This window comes from Eurosta solidaginis, chromosome 1 (assembly GCF_040869045.1).
Source record: "Eurosta solidaginis isolate ZX-2024a chromosome 1, ASM4086904v1, whole genome shotgun sequence".
NCBI classification, from domain to species: Eukaryota; Metazoa; Arthropoda; class Insecta; order Diptera; family Tephritidae; genus Eurosta; species Eurosta solidaginis.
Window position 1 is genome coordinate 363,313,202 of NC_090319.1, and position 17,858 is coordinate 363,331,059.

Here is a 17,858-nt window from a genome sequence, read left to right on the forward strand (position 1 = left end):
AATGGATATTCTATGTTAGTGTTTGTTCTTCTTATTCACACTTATTATTAATTGGTTAGTATCATGTTTATTTTCAGCACATTTGAAAGTTTATTTATTTACTATTTTCACTGCATATTTTAACTTTGTCAACAGATCAACGTACAAATGACTGGTTCCTAATTAAATCTCCAGTGCCAATAATGACAATTGTTGGGCTTTACCTATATTTTGTGCTATCATGGGGTCCACGGTATATGCGCGATCGAAAACCTTTCAAATTGGAAAATACCTTAATTGTGTATAATTTCCTACAAGTTTTAGTTAGTACGTGGATGGTTTATGAGGTAAGTATGAATATAGTGATAGTGGTTTGTTATGTCACAAAGTGTGTAACTTACACAAAGATTATGCTATAAATATTAAATGTAATATAACATGGCCCCATCGTTCTTGTGATAATGTAAAAATAAACGACGAAATTCGTATGAAGTTCATGATGAGGCTGTAGTATTTCACCAAATTTAGCGGAGTTAACTTCACCGTCTTTATTTAACAGAAAACGCACCCCCATCAGGGTTGTAAAAGAATGCACTCAATGCGAATGAAATTCAGTTGAAGTCGAAGTCAGCTAGCATTTTGCATAAAGGCCGCAAAATTAAGTTTTGAGTATTTTTTTGGAGGCGTGACTTATGAATCATTTATAGAAGTCACTTACTGACTTAATTTTTTTTCAATCAATTCTCGAAACTGTTTGAAACCTGTTTATTTTAAAATCTCTTGAGTTCTTAGTAAACTAAAAAAAAAGGTTACTTATAGAAAACTATTTTTAGAAGCAACAGCTCTTCGAAGCTGTAATCTGGTAGTTGTAATCGACGTTCCGTATTTGGCATTGAGGCAAACGAAAATAGTCTAAATACGGTGGATAAAGTAGGCTGATTTCTTTGAAATCAGAAGAATGTCCTATTTTTGTATACAATTTTTCATCAATTTGAGGGCAAATTTTTCTAGAGTCCTAGTAATAATGTGTCACTAAATGAACTAAATAGAATGAGAAATAATAGGCAGTTAAATAAAGACTAAAAACTTGAAAATAAAATAATTAAACAAAATTTTTAAGTTAAACGGTTTTATTGAAAACAATACTTACATGAAGTAATAATAATACTAAAAGCTTTAAAATAATTAGGTAGGTCCTAGGTACTAGTAATCATACTCCTCATCAATCTAGGGCATTGATCAGACAATTAAATAAAAGCGTTGGGCGCGTGAATTTCCTAAAAATGTTAGGCGTAGCATAACCTGATTAGGGTTCATTTGGTCTTATATATGACTATCAATAGAAATTTTATGCGCCCAACGCTTTTATTTAATTGCCTGATCAATGCCCTAGATTGATGAGGAGTATGATTACTAGTACCTAGGACCTACCTAATTATTTTCTACCTTTTAGTATTATTATTATTTCATGTAAGTATTGTTTTCAATAAAACCGTTTAACTTAAAATTTTTTTTTATTTATTTTATTTTCAAGTTTTTAGTCTTTATTTAATTGCCTATTATTTCTCATTCTATTTAGTTCATTTAGTGACTCATTATTACGAGGACTCTTTCCTGACAATTTGTTACAATCTAAGTCCTCAATACATAATCCTTCCAAAGAATTTACTCGACTCTGCGCCACGTATGCGTGTCCATCCTCCAACTCCAAATTATTTTGATGTCACTTATACCGGACTGTATGCAATATTTGTTACAAAGATGAGCCAAATCGGACATCATAGGTCGCTTTCTATTCATGTATGTATTATGTGTTTTAAATATGAACCAAATCGAACCACAAATACGATTTTTGTGAATACCTCGATCCTTGCGCCACCCAGCGGCGATTTTTTCCATAAGTCGCTTTCTATTCCTGTATGTATTATGTGTTCCAAATATGAGCCAAATCGGACCACAAATACGATTTTTGCGAATATATCGAAACTCGCGCCACCTAGCGGCGATTTTTTTCTTATTGTTGCATTGTCATCGGGCTCTGAACTATATTCCAAGTTTCAAGCTTGTAGCTTATCGGGAAGTTACTTAAATTTCAATTAAAAAATTCGTTCACAACGGCCGTGCGGCCTGCCTGTCAAGTCAAGCTAAATAAAACCGTTTAAAAAGTGTAACAACTTTATGATGTATAACTAAATTATATTGATTTTTACGTCAGCAATGATATAGTGTAGCAAAGTAGGAAAAAAAAGAAAAAATAAATGGGCGTGGCGCCGCCCCTTTTTTAGGTAATCACTCACTGTGATACTATTAATGTCATAAATCGAACAAAAATCGACCAATCCTAATAAAGTTTGGTAAAGGGATTTTTATTGAACAAAAAGTATAAAAAAATTTAATACAATTTAGGAAATTAGGCGTGGCACTGCCCGCATTAAAGAGAAGAATATTTAAATAATCCAAAAAATAAGCACGACAGACGTTGTTCCGACTTTATCTATCCACCAGTCTACCCCTGCTTCTTCTTCCTCTCCCTCTTTTATTTTCTTTGGCCTCTGCTTCTTTCAAGTTTACCTCAATCAAACCACTCACTTTTCATGTAATTTTCATTCTTCCATAAATATATCCCCTTTTTCTCTTACTCTTCCTTCGCTTACTCCTATCATACTCTCATTGTTCCTCTTAATCTTAATAGTAATGTTATTGTTACCCTTCCTATTATCCCTACTTTTCCTCCTCATTACCTTATTCTTACGTTTACTCTCCCTCTTCCCTCTTCCCTGTTCCCGTTATCAATTAGTTTTCCGACTTCTTGCCGTCTTTCCCTACTTCTCCCCCTCCCCCTTTTTTATACTCAGTTGCGCAGAGCTCACAAAGTATATTAACTTTGATTGGATAACGGTTGGTTGAACAGGTATAAAGAAATCGAGATAGATATAGACTTCCATATATCAAAATCATCAGTATCGAAAAAAAATTCGATTGAGCTATATCCGTCCATCCGTCCGTCCGTCCGTTAACACGATAACTTGAGTAAATTTTGAGGTATATTGATGAAATTTGGTTTGTAGGTTCCTGGGCACTCATCTCAGATCGCTATTTAAAATGAACGATATCGGACTATAACCACGCCCACTTTTTCGATATCGAAAATTTCGAAAATTCGAAAAAGTGCGATAATTCATTACCAAATACGGATAAAGCGATGAAAATTGGTAGGTGAGTTGAACTTATGAAGCAGAATAGAAAACTAGTAAAATTTTGGACAATGGGGGTGGCACCACCCACTTTTAAAAGAAGGTAATTTAGAAGTTTTGCAAGTTGTAATTTGCCAGTCGTTGAAGGTATCATGATGAAATTTGGCAGGAACGTTACTCTTATTACTATATATATGCTTAATAAAAATTAGCAAAATCGGAGAACGACCACGTACACTTTAAAAAAAAAAATTTTTTAAGTCAAAGTTTAACAAAAAATTTAATATCTTTACAGTATATAAGTAAAATATGTCAACATTCAACTCCAGTAATGATATGGTGCAACAAAATACAAAAATAAAAGAAATTTTCAAAATGGGCGTGGCTCCGCCCTTTTTCATTTAATTTGTCTAGAATACTTTTAATGCCATAAGTCGAACAAAAATTTACCAATCCATGTGAAATTTGGTAGGGGCTTAGATTCTGGGACAATAATTTATTTCTGTGAAAAAGGGCGAAATCGGCTGAAGCCACGCCCAGTTTTTATACACAGTCAACCGTCTGTCCTTCCGCTCGGCCGTTAACACGATAACTTGAGCAAAAATCTATATATCTTCACTAAACTCAGTACACGTACTTATCTGAACTCACTTTATATTGGCCGAAATCCGACTATGACCACGCCCACTTTTTCGATATCGAAAATTACTAAAAATAAAAAAAAATGCCATAATAATATACGAAATACGAAAAAAGGGATGAAACATGGTAATTGGATTGGTCTATTGACGCAAAATATAACTTTAGAAAAAAACTTTGTAAAATGGGTGTGACACCTACCATATTAAATAGAAGAAATTGAAAAAGTTTTGCAGGGCGAAATCAAAAGCACTTGGAATCTTGGAAGGATAACTGTTCGTGGTATTACATATATAAATAAATTAGCGGTACCCGACAGATGATGTTCTGTGTCACCCTGGTCCACATTTTGGTCGATATCTCGAAAACGCCTTGACATATACAACTACCGCCACTCCCTTTTGAAACCCTCATAAATACCTTTAATTTGATACCCATATCGTACAAACGCATTATAGAGTCACACCTGGTCCACCTTAATGGCGATATCTCGAAAAGTCGTCCACCTATAGAACTAAGGCTCACTCCCTTTTAAAATACTCATTATCGCCTTTCGTTTGATACCCATATCGTACAAACGCATTATAGAGTCACACCTGGTCCACCTTAATGGCGATATCTCGAATAGGGTTCACCCATAGAACTAAGGCCCACTCCCTTTTAAAATACTCATTAACACCTTTCGTTTGATACCCATATTGTACAAACGTATTCTAGAGTCACCCCTGGTCCACGTTTATGGCGATATCTCGAAAAGGCGTCCACCCATAGAACTAAGGCCCACTCCCTTTTAAAATACTCATTAACACCTTTCATTTGATATCCATATCGTACAAACATATTCTAGAGTCACCCCTGGTCCACCTTTATGGCGATATCTCGTAAGGGGTCCACCCATAGAACTAAGGCGCACTCCCTTTTAAATTACTCATTAACACCTTTCGTTTGATACCCATATTGTACAAACGCATTCTAGCGTCACCCCTGGTCCACGTTTATGGCGATATCTCGAATAGGCGTCCACCCATAGAACTAAGGCCCACTGCCTTTTAAAATGCTCATTAACACCTTTCATTTGATATCCATATCGTACAAACAAGATCTAGAGTCACCCCTGGTCCACCGTAATGGCGATATCCCTAAATGACGTCCATCTAGAGAACTATGGCCCACTTCCTCTTAAAATACTCTTTAATACCTTCAATTTGATACACATGTCATACAAACACATTCCAGGGTTACCCTAGGTTCATTTTACAACGAGGTGATTTTCCCTTATTTTGTCTCCATAGCTCTCAACTGAGTATGTAATGTTCGGTTACACCCGAACTTAGCCTTCCTTACTTGTTATTTTCTTATTTCTATCGTTTTCCCTTTTCCAATAAGTAGATGGATCAAATTCTGCTTTTTTCGTATATTTGATTATTAAAGTATTAAAAAGTAGCAAAATAGTACCAGAAATACTTCCTACTACCTTAAAATTCATGGCCCACCCGTAAAATGTTTGCTGTTGTCCCACTGACTTCACCTGTCCATTTTATTGCATTACGGTCAGCCTCCTAAAATATGGATGCCGATCTTCTCAAAGTAAGGGAAAACATAAAAGTGATGAGAACATCTGAATATTAAATGCATTATGTTAAAAATAATCAAGCCCACTGAAATGATGGAAGTAGGATGACTTTCAGTATTATGATGTTAAATGAGAGGACTCTCATTTCGTTTTGCTATTTAGGAAACTAATCATAAATTCCTTTAATTTCTCTCAAATTTCAATTTCTCTCTTCCCATTTTACCCATATTAAGGGCTGTGTTGCGTGGAGAAATTACAATTGGCGTTGTCAGCCCGTGGATTCGTCGTTCTCACCAAAAGCTTACAGGGTAATAAATAATTTTGCAATCATATCTCTCCCAACCATATTGTTTCTTAACCTTTGTATATTCACAGGAAGCACGTGGGGTTTATGTTTATTATTTGGCTAAAATTAGTGAATTATTGGACACCGTATTTTTTGTGCTGCGTAAAAATGAACGTCAAGTGACATTCTTGCACGTCTACCATCACTCGGTAATGCCGTTGATATCATGGGGTACTACAAAATACTATCCAGGTGGGCATGGCACATTTATTGGTTGGATCAATTCGTTCGTGCATATTGTTATGTATACGTATTACCTGCTTTCGGCATTTGGACCTAAAGTACAAAAGTATTTGTGGTGGAAGTCGCATATTACCAATTTGCAAATGGTGAGTAAGAGAACTTTTAGATGGGAAGGTAAGGGCAAATTATGTATAACGCAACGAGTTATTTTTCTCGTGGGAACCAAAATTCATGTGATATAAGAGCGCTCATTCACTTCAGTTAGTGACGGTTAACCCGTTATTGGCATTATAAAGTTTTGAATGTGAGCGAAGGTGACTTCGACGAAAAGTGTCACGGTTTCATGCATAATCTGACCGTAAGTTTTGTAGATTTTTATGGGCGTTTTCTCTCCTATAACTGAACGTTCGGCAGCAAAAATCGCACTTATATTAGGAGTGAATAAAGGCAAAGCTTATAAACATCGTCGTAATAGTAAAAGAAAAAGGTTTAGTAAAAACGGCAATCATCGCGTTTCACCTAAAATGTAGGCATGCCGATTCAATAACACGAAGACATACCAGATCATTAAATTAAAGCTGGTATTCAGTTAAAAGAGATGCTAGGGTGGAGATCAGTGCAACCTTTGTTCATGCGTAACGCATTGACGGAACTCGATCAAACTTTGAAGGGGGTGGAATTGTATCGTATATTCTTGGACCATTCAGGAACATTTCGGTACTATTTTAAGACTCATTTCGAAACTATTTCGATGCAATTTAGGGTATTTATTTATTAACTATATAACATTTCCTTATTATTTTTTTTTTTTTAAGAATTTCTTCGGAATCAATTTAGGATAATTTCGAGAATGTTTCGAAATATTTTATGAGACTATTTTATATGTATACATATAACATTTCCGGAACCATTTTAAGACTATTTTGATACAAATTTGGAAAAACTCAAGACCAATTCGGGATAATTTCAGTTATAGATTCGTTTCTGGATCATTTCGAGACCATTTTGAAGTCAGTTAAGGACATTTACAGCACAATTTATGGATCAATTCGCACTATTTTCAAAGTGATCTTGGAATCGTTCCAAAATGTTTCCTTAGTATCCTTAGGTTATCCTGAAATTATCTTCTAACCATACGAAATAGTCTTGAAATGATCCTAAAGTTCTCCCGTAATGATACCCAAAAGAACCCGAACGTAATCCTGAAATTGTTCTTAAGTGATCACGAAATAGTCCCAAAATAAGCTATAAGACCCCTTTTCACTGCCCATATTCCCCAATTACAGCGCTTTCACAGGTATTTTAATAAGTTTCCTTTTTGTTCACTCTTAATATATACCCCGTTTTTACTACTGACCGTTCAATTATCATTGCAACTCTAAAAAATTTTCCATATTTCCGTACATATTACATATATGCCAAGTGCTCCCACCTGATAATCTTTCAAACATCTTGGATGTTAATTGCACAGGCCGACAAAATTTAAACAACATTCAGAACCAGAAAACAGACTATATATTTCTGAAGGCTTATGACGCGCTGAATCCAAATCTAGCCTCATATTTACTCTATTAGCTCTGATTTTCGAGACATTCCGACCTAAAAGTGCAAAAAACACCGTTTTTGCCCATATTTGAGGTTATGTAGCCTTGCAGATGTTTTCTTTCACCAAAATTAAAGGAGAGCATCTTTAAACATAAGTCTTCTTCTTTCAAATGGCGTTGAGTTTGCGCAAATATCATTTTTTTCGCTGAGATATCGCATTTTGAAATTTTCATGTTTCTTGGGGTGGTTTCTAGGGGTTAGGGGATACGGAAGTTGATGCGTTAACAGTTAAGTTGGTTAACCCACTTGTGGTGTGAGATATCTAGATAAATAAGACTTATTTTAAGAAAAATATTCGATTAAACGCTGCCCCAAAGTTAAGTGGGTTAGCCTGCTTGCCGTATGATAGGGGTTGTTTCTAGGGGTCAGGGCTGTGTGCGACTCGGTACCCGATGGCTAGATAGTATAGGGGTGTAATGAGTTAGCACACTTATTGTGTGGGACAAAATTTTAAGAAAAATAAGACACAATTTAAGAAAATTAGTAATCGACTATATCATGTCTATGTTATCTCAATCGATTTTCAGATGTAGGAAAATTTTGAAACATTATTGATATCTGAGCAAACTCAACGCCATTTGAAAGAAGAAGACTTGTATTTAAAGATACCATCCTTTAATTTTGACGAAAGAAAACATCTGCAAGGCTACATAACCTCAAATATGGGCAAAAACGGTGTTTTTTGCACTTTTAGGTTAGGATATCTCGAAATTCAGAGCTGATTAAGCAATTTTGAGGCCAGATTTCTATTCATCGCATCAAAATACTTCGAAAATATATAGTCTGGTTTCTGGGTCTGAGATGCTGTCGGCCTGTGTATTACACTTCTTGCTATATCTAACCGATTATTAACTCTTTTTATTTCACCCATCTTTTTACAGATCCAATTCTGCATGGTCTTCATCCACCAAACGCAGCTACTCTACACCGATTGTGGTTATCCGAGGTGGACCGTTGGCTTCACACTGCCCAATGCAATCTTTTTTTATTATCTCTTCAATGATTTCTATCAGAAAGCTTATAAACAAAAACAAATAAATGAAGCCAAAATCGCTGCCGCAAAAAACAATAACAACAATGACATCACAGTAAAAAATATGAATGGTTTATCAGAGGCCATTCAAGCAGTGACGCTCAATTCCGATATGAAGAAGCAATTGTAAACCTCAGTCATGTTCAAAAAGTCGTCAAAAAACTCTCACGCTTCATTTCAAAGATTTGTAAATATGGACTCGGAAGCGCGCTTACGCTAATGGATGTACTAAGCTTTGCTTACTGAAGGAATGAATGATTTGTAAATGGTGGTTTCTGTTATGTCAGTGCGGTACTGCCGAGGTGTTGGTCACACCTCAAACTCAATTGTGTTTACTTTTAAGTGTTAGTTTTAAGCGAAATCCTATTAGTTTTTTTTCTGCCCTTCCCCACTTTACAATATTTTAAACGAAATCTTTTCTTAACGAGTTGCAAAAAATCACTTGGCAGTGTGTATATACGTAGATATGATAGTCATCTTTTAAGCTGGGCTGATGCGCAGGCGATCATGGCGGTGAGGTGGTAGAGTCCGGGGTCAAGGTCCCGGGCAAATCAAAAATTTTGAAAAAAGTCGTTTCAATAAGAAGAAAGTTTTTCTAAGCGGAGTCGCCCCTCGACAGTAGTTTAACAAACACTCCGAGTATTTTACGGCCATTAAAGCTTTCTCTGTGAAAATTCGTCTGCCCGGCAGCTGTCGCTTGGAGCCCGTCCCGACAATTTAAGGGAAAATTGGTAGAGAAGCTCGGCTTTTTGATGATGCATCAATGTGAATAAGGAATGTAGCCATATAAGGAAAAGTTGGTTGAAGCTAGTAAAGTTTGGTCATGCACAGCTCATTTGTACATTTACGCTTACTCCTTTCAAATTCTGGGGAGCTGGTCATCAAGTGTTTGGATTATGCCACCTCGTCATGGACTTATAAAAACCCTAATATTTTCGCCGAGGGCTTGAAACCAACAATTGGCCAGAAAGATTTCGACACTAGTATCAGCCCAGCGCTACGTTAGCTGACTGAAAGCCCACCTACCCAGAAGCAAAAGGGCAAATGGCCTGCGGAATCCCAAAGTCATTACAAACAGTGGGTTTTATTTTAAAATTGGCTGAAAGGTGTACCAACCTTAGTGAGATCCGCTCCTCCCCTTGCTGTCAAAAATAACATGAACGAGTTAATTCACCCTATCAGACAGTACCACCCATACTCCCCCAGTTGAGGGTGGTCTAAGCCTAGCCATCTTGAACCTCCTCATGAATTCGGACCATGATGTCACGGCAACCGTGAATCCACTTATAAGCTCATAAGCAAAATCATGACAATGATTATCGTTTCATGAGCCTAGGCCACCACTTGAAAGCCCCCCTCATACACTCAAAGGTCAAAGATAATTAGCCTTGGTAAAAGATGGCATCGATTTAGCTGGCTCTTGTGGCTGCAATAAATCCGAATTAGCTAGAGTACCCACCAGGGATACCTTTACAGCCCGGTAGGTACGCACATTATCCTAATCTTAAGAAACTTTTTTTATATTTATATATGGACCAATTTCTGATATTTGTGTTTGCTGGGTTGAGGACATATGGTCAAAAAATTAGAACACAGTTGTTTTTCCCGACGCGTTTCGACGTTCTTTTTTCTCACGTCATCTTCTGGGGATTTCTTTAATGCTAAATATGTAAAAATAATATACATATTAACATTTGATACTTTTTTCTAACAATAAACATGAAACTAACACTTCACACAATTTTTTTCCTTCTACTTACATTAATTATATTACAATTAAATTATAAATTGCACTTTATTTTAAACAAACATAAAGAGTTGGCACTTGCATTTTTTTGTTTACTTCGATTTGCATCTCTGAATAACAGCTGAGTAGACGCTGTTGATGTTGTCAAAGTCTTCTTTAAAGTTTAGTGTGTTAGAGAAGAAACTTTGTTGCAGTCGCAAAGGGTGGTCGACCACTACTAGGTCACTCTCTATCGCACCACACTTGATCTCAGGGCATTAATAGCCTCTTGATTGTCTGAGTAGATATTAGAATGCTTGACCAAAATAGCACTGCGCAGCACCCCATACACGGCATTCTTAATCAGGTTAGATCGGGCTTGGAAGATGTTACAGCGGCCGGGCAGTTTTATATTGCGACTTACATCGAGCTCCTAACAGCAGCCCCCCACGAACGTTTCATTTCAGCTTCAATTAGTTCACTGCCCCCAGGTGAGTCACTCTCCTCTACTGGAGGGAATGATATGGGTAGTCCTTTAAATGAGCCAGTGTATTTTGCATCTTGATTGACAAAAGACTTCACCTATAACTAAGTTTACAAATAAACACTTGTAAATAAGTCTCAGGGTTTTTAGTTCTTAGCGTTAAAATGATATTTGCATAGTCTCTGTGTACACAATCTCGATCTGGTAAGTTAATGTGAGTTAGAACTTCACAGACCATTTACATTTAAAAACGAAATATACATACACTTGTAAAAATTGTATGTTTTAGCTAAAAATATATATTTTTTAGAAATACAGAATAAACAAACCAAGGAAATTATAGAATAAGTCTTAAAATTATACAAACGCACCACGTAATTTGTAGATTTGTTATTTGCAAAAAACTCATAATGAGCCAGCAATACCTCCGTAAGTTAATCTAAGTCAAAAAATAAACACAATAAACCATTGTAGATATGCATGTATGTATTTTAAATGTATGTTTGATATGTGAAATATTAAAAAATAAACGAAAAAAATTTTTTTTACAAAAAATCACTCGTTTATGGCCAGATGTGAATGTGAAGATTATAGTTCCATAACGAAAAAGAGAATTATAGTTGGCATATCACGCGATTTTCGCGAGACTACCTGATCGTGACCGGCCGCCGTGGTGTGGTGGTAGCGTGCTCCGTCTGCCGCACCGAAAATCGTGGGCACAACTCCCGGTCAAAGTAACATCAATATTAGAAAAAAAAAAGTTTTTCTAAGCGAGGTCGCCCCTTGGCAGTGATTTGGCAAACACTCCGAGTGTATTTCTGCCATAAAAAGCTTCTCAGAGTCGGCATAAAAACATGTAGGTCCCGTCCCGTCAATTTGTAGGAAGAATTAAAATGGAGCACTACGCAAATTGAAAGAGAAGTTCGGCCTAAAACCTCTTCGGAGGTTATCGCGCCTTGCATATTTTTATTTACCAGATCGTGACTTTATCTTCGCAGTGATTTTTACAGAAATATTATTTAATCGCAGTTCACAATCATACTTATCAAAAATCGCAGTCACCGCTCTGCTCACAATACAAGAGTGAAACTGCGATTTATATATGGAGGTATTCTGATAAAGTAAGTAACCCATATCGATCGACTCTAGCGTAATTTATAAGCATTGTTTAAAATGATGTCGCAACTCGGCTGTGGTTGGCCAGCCCTCTGAGTGTAATATTGTCACGAAAAGCATCTGCTCCTTAGAGGTATATACAAATTATATTTATTATTAAAACCTATTAGCGAGGTCGCTTGTATAGTTGCCTATGCAGCATCGACTTCTAGTGCTTTGTATTCTACGTATATTCATAGTTACTCAGTCGCGGGCATTTCATCTAATTTATCAATGTGATTTACCATGATTTTTCAGTCACTGTGACAAAATATGGAGCGCATGAGTATTTGCCATCTCCAAACAGAATATGGAATGAATTTTTCACTGACGAGTGATATACATGCGACACCTTTCATGGGAAGTAGAGCGCACAACAGCTAATAGCACATTAGACCTTTTTTCAGGTGCCCGATGTATTCCAATTTTATGAGTATTATACCCACAGTCAAAGAATGTCGGCGCTGTCCCAGGAAGTTATTGGGCTTAACCCTGAACGTTTCGAGTCAAATTGCTGAAGACGTTTGTGTTTCCTTCCACACCTTCGCCAACTTCATCATCTTCTAAAAGCCACGATGGTCGTGGCACAGTCTCAGCAATTGGAAACAATACTGCCGAGCAAGTCGAACGAAGCTCCCACCGCTGTTGTAGTAGTAGGCGCAATGCTGAAGAATCTACCTAACTTCAAAGCGCTCCCTTGTGTCATTCCACTGCCGAATTGCGGTTTTTTTCCTTTTTCAAAATTTTAGAATTAGACTGCAATCAACGAAATGCAAATATTCCGCAGATAACTGACTTGAAGCGAAAAACCAACATCCAAGAGAAAAAAACTAAGTGGCAAAGTTTACCAATAGTGGGCAATCATTTAGCACTGGTGGTCACATTTCTCAAATATGTATGTATATCCGTTGAGAGCGAAGAGTTCTAAGCTGCGATGCTAGGCGTTCCACAATCTGACCACTTATCCCCACTGCTTACTCGCTGCCCTTTCCATGCCGACTTAGCTCCAATAAGCCAAATGAGAGTTCCACAAGATCATCAACTTATTATCGGGTATGGCTTATTTTATAGGGCGTTTTGAACTACCGGAAATCCATCCAATTATCCAATTTAAGAGATCCCTAAATAAGGGTCTTCAACATGAAAAATTGCCTATTTATTGGTTGACTTTAGCGTATCACTTTCTGCCGCTAATTTTCTTTGATAGACAGGGCCAAACCACAAGCTATTGTGTGAGAGGAAAAGTGAGAGATGGAAAGCAAAAGGTGTTGATGGAAATGAGCAGACCTAGAGGAAAATAGGTATATAAAAAAAAAAAATAATTGAGGGAGGGAGCGGTGGAGGATGGGGGATGGGAATGGGAAACAGCATTCGTTATATGTATGTAGACAAACGAGTTTTGCAATTAAAAAAATCTTTTTGATAGAACTGTCATTCAAATCATTTTTAGTTCTATAGATCACGAGACTCGCAATCGAGTACAACCTTGAAACAAATGAGAAGATAAAAAGAAAATTTAAGACCACAAAAAGTATAAGAAAGTTCAAATCCACTCACAAGAACAAATAAAGCTGTACAAATTTAAAATTAAATTTAAATTTAAATTTTTGAAAACGACACTAGACTAGAACGGTAAATGAAACAAAAGTCTTCTCCCAAACTTTAATGTATAGTTTATACTTCGGCCTAAATGTTATATTTTATATAACCAGACCTTAACCAGCCAAGGCCTTTTTCTAATTTCCTGTTGGGCTCTGAAACCATTTCAACATACATTGTTGTTTCTGCTAAGTTAAACCCTATTGATGTTGTTGTTTTAGCAGTGCTTCCCCCCATCCAATAGGTGCAACCGATCAAAAATTGTCATCAATATCCTCTAACGGGAGTCCAAGGAAACTTGCTCTTTCAACAGGGGTGGACCATAATGAGAGGGGTGTTAGGTTCCACAATACAGTTAAAGAGATGGTAGGTGTCATGTGGGGATACATAACAAGGAGGACATATATTTTGTATGAAGGGGTTGGTTCTGGATAGGTAAGAGTTTAACGTGTTACAGTATCCAGATCGAAGTTGAGCTAGAATCACGCGCGTTTTCCTAGGGAAAGTGCGCTCCTCCTATGCTAGTGTAACCCCAAGTTGAAGCCCTCTTAAGGTATAATTCTGGTTTACAAAAGCATTGAAAAAACAACTATAATTATATGAAATTTTGTAAGAGCATGAAAAACTTTGCATATTCCAAAGCTTCCTTCATAATTGATCAAGTTGGAAAGAGAATTTAGACCTAAGGCCATTTTCTTTTTCTCAGTGAACTAAACGTGTAGAATCCAAAACTGTCAGGAATTTTTTTCTTTCTTTTTCATCAAATTCGTGATCAATATTCGATCACACATATTCGTATGTCCCTGATGTTGGCGCAAGGTTTAATTTAGGCAAAAAGCAAACCGCATCTTTGAGAATATTTAATCGAACATGTCAGCGAAGGGTTAATTTCCCGCAGAAAGGCATCCCAAATAATAACCTAGAGAAGAGGCTACCCAAGCACGAAATTTCAAGCGAATCAAATCATAAATAATATCAAGACACAATAAATGCACCACACGAATAAGATACTTAAGTATGAACTATCAGCAAATCAAATCAAATCATCGGTCACTAAAGGTTACGAAACTATGTGTAATACTAAAGATTTGGCGTGCTTGAGATGGGCCACACATGAGAGCTTCCCAAACACAAAATCCCCAAAACCCAATTCGAAATAAAGGGTTCGATCCCTCTCGCTAACCATGCGATAAAATAGAAGTTTGTTGCCGGCAATTTGTAAAATTGAAAAGGTTAGAGAACAATAAGTCGTTTCCTTTTTTCTCTCCAAGCACAAACAATTATAACGGCCGCTACCAGCACGCGTTCTCCGCCCACCACACCGAAGGTTTTGGGCTCAAATCCCTGTCAAAGCAACATCAAAATTAAATAAAAAAATTCAATAGGAAAAATTAGTTTTCTAGGAGGGATCGTCCCTCGGCAGCATTTTGTCAAGCACTTAGGGTGTATTTCTGCCATGAAAATCTTCTGAGTGAAAATTCATCTGCCTTGCATATGCCGCTCGGAGTCGACAAAAAACATGTAGGTTCCGTCCTGCCAATTTGTAGGAAGACTTAAAAAGGAGTACGATGCAAAAAATAACCCTATGTAAATCTGGAGCAGACATGTGCAATTTTAAGACTTGAATTGATAATATCAGTGCAGTAGGAGGGTTATTTTGCTCGAAGCAAATTGAGATCTATAATTGTATATACATATAGTAAATGTAAAGATTAACATTCCTTAGAGAAAACAAAAAAAGAAATTATTTGAAAACGCCCTAATAGGCAAGTTAAGGAACCACTTTATCAAGATTAACATATACTTCAGCATGTCCCATAAATTGGCCAACAAAACATGTTTCACCGACAATGAGATAAAAAATGCTTCTCAAAAAAGAAAAAAAGTATTGTAGGTATGCATATTCAAAAATAAAATAGTAAAGTATCAGTTTCTGTTCACTATTATGCCACATTTTCTAAAAAAAATCCCCTAAATTCTAATTAAGAATTGGGATTGGCCGTGTTGAAAAGCATGTTTGAGCACAATATAAATTAATTTAAAAATTAATAAATGTGGACATTCAAAAATACACTCACATCCACTAGAATACAAACACAATTAAAATATTTGATGCAATGAAATTATTTTTTTGTTAATCGAAATTGGTAATCATGTCTGCAAATGCGAATCTGTTCAGCTGACTCAAGCATAACTTTTTAAATATATATTCGGTTTTTATCGCATTGCTAGGATTTTCCTAAAATATTGAAACATTTTATGCGTGCTAAGCGTTAGCAAAGTGATTGGCTAACTTACATGAGAATAAATAAAAAAATAAAAAATTAAGTAAAAGTACTAAGTATATTAAACCAAAAGCAATCATTTCCGCATATGAATGTGTGCGCGTGCGCAGTGTAGTAGATGGTATCTGCATAAATCACTACCTAAATCACCAGCTAATCGAGCTTTTGAATGCAAATTACAAATACTATGAACACAATAATAAATTAATTAATCAACGGTACCGCACGTTCAGGCATAGCTATCAAATAAACAGCAACAAAGAAAAAGAAGTCAAGCCCCTTTTAATCATGCGAATGAATTAATGATGGTTAAACGAAAGACATACACAAATCACATTAACAATATGTATGTATACCTGCACCATTTTATATATGCATTTACCGCGAACAAATCTTTAAACAACGCAAAACTCCATTCAGCCATGATCTTGACCATTAACAAAACGGCAATCGGAGGCAAATATTATGATAAGCTACTTTTACGGCGATTTCTTCATTTAATTCGTCATTAATTGGCGCTCAGCCCTTTGTATCAAAGTTATTGCTTGTAGGCGTACATTACGTCAATTAGAAGCACCAAGGGAGATCAAAAATTTCCTTCACATGTTTCCGGCAGCTCAGTGATGGTATCTCCATTTCTCTATTTCCAAATAAAAATGTCGATAGGCATTAACTTCTTCCCATTTCTCCTTAAAGCTTTCGAGTACCTGACTGATTTGTATCATAGTTGGGCACAGTGCCATAAATTTTCATTTTCATTGCAACCAAAAATGTAGTAATATAGAACAGTACGGTACAGTAACATATAATACAGTCCAGTGCGCTACAGTACAGTGCATTATAGGAAATAATATTAAAGTGGACTACCGTACAGTATAGTAAGGTAAAGTACGATTATAGAACGGTATAGAACAGTACGTAACAGAACTTAATAGTTCAGCACAGAACAGTAAATTTGTCCACTATCACTCAAAATTAGCGAAACAATTTTCCACTATCACTGCAGAATTTAGTGGAAACTTAGCGCACTGTGCCCTCTTATGATTTGTCGATACGTAACCGCCTTCCTGCGTGTCAGCATCGCAGCATGCCTATTGTAAGGGGAATTCAACGTAAAAGGTTCTCTACTAGTTGATATATGTGACCCGGTCTATGAAAAGGTGGCTTATGACTCAAAAAAAAAAAGAAGAGCACAAACGACCTGATGAAATGCATTGTTTATCTTTAACAGCTGTTTCTCGCAATTTCTTTTTTGAGTCATAAGCCACCTTTTCATTTCACGCGCCTAACGCTTTTATTTAATTGTCTGATCAACGCCCTAGATTGATGAGGAGTGTGATGTCTAGTACCTAGGACCTGCCTAATTATTTTCTAGCTTTTAATATTATTATTACTTCATATAAGTGTTGTTTTCAATAAAACCGTTTAACTTAAAATTTTTTTTTAAATTATTTTATTCACTGATCAACTTGTGTGGTTAGCTGAGGAAGGTAGAAATCAGTAATTTTAGTAGTTTAACCTTTTTTATGTGTTTGTTTATTTTTTTGTGTTTATTTGTTGATGCGTGCTTGTCTGTTGTACATAGACATTGAAGGTCTTTAACAATTTCCTGCCTGGGGTAATCGAAAGGGATATGGTTGCCATGATTAAGGTTGCAATAGATGGAATCCCAGCAAGTTTCACTACGGTTAGAGAATTTAACATTTGCTCGAATAGTTCAGCGGCCTTGGATTCAGTTGTTGGACCTTAGGTAAGCAAGATCATGCTTCCATCTCTGCCGGCAATTATGATTGGAGTTTCGAGGGGTCAGGGTCTAAGGAAGTTCATAAACCTTTCCTCCTGCAAGTGCATGGTGGATGATAAACTGAAGGAATTCAAGGGGTTCGCAGCGCAATTAATGGCTTCTTCAACTTGTCAACCTCAGCTCGTATCGAATCTTGTTTATTTAGCAGATGCAGCTCCGGCAATCTTAAGATCCAAGGAAGAAGGGAGGAGGGAGTTTTACGACCCTCAGAGGTCATATCAAATCGTCGCACAGATGGGCGTGCTAGTACCTT

General features: G+C 36.5%; 1 protein-coding gene across 4 annotated transcripts in view; it reads left to right on the forward strand.

The window, feature by feature from the left end:
- Positions 1-11,267, forward strand: part of sit (stuck in traffic) — a 118,007-nt gene extending 106,740 nt beyond the window's left edge. For all 4 annotated transcript variants that reach the window (XM_067762838.1, XM_067762836.1, XM_067762837.1 and 1 more), the window contains exons 3-6: positions 136-326; positions 5,619-5,693; positions 5,761-6,060; positions 8,401-11,267. In XM_067762838.1, the coding sequence (XP_067618939.1) occupies positions 136-326; positions 5,619-5,693; positions 5,761-6,060; positions 8,401-8,682 (848 nt within the window). In that variant the 3' untranslated portion in view covers positions 8,683-11,267. The remainder of the gene's footprint in view (positions 1-135; positions 327-5,618; positions 5,694-5,760; positions 6,061-8,400) is intronic.
- The last annotated feature ends 6,591 nt before the right edge of the window (positions 11,268-17,858 follow it).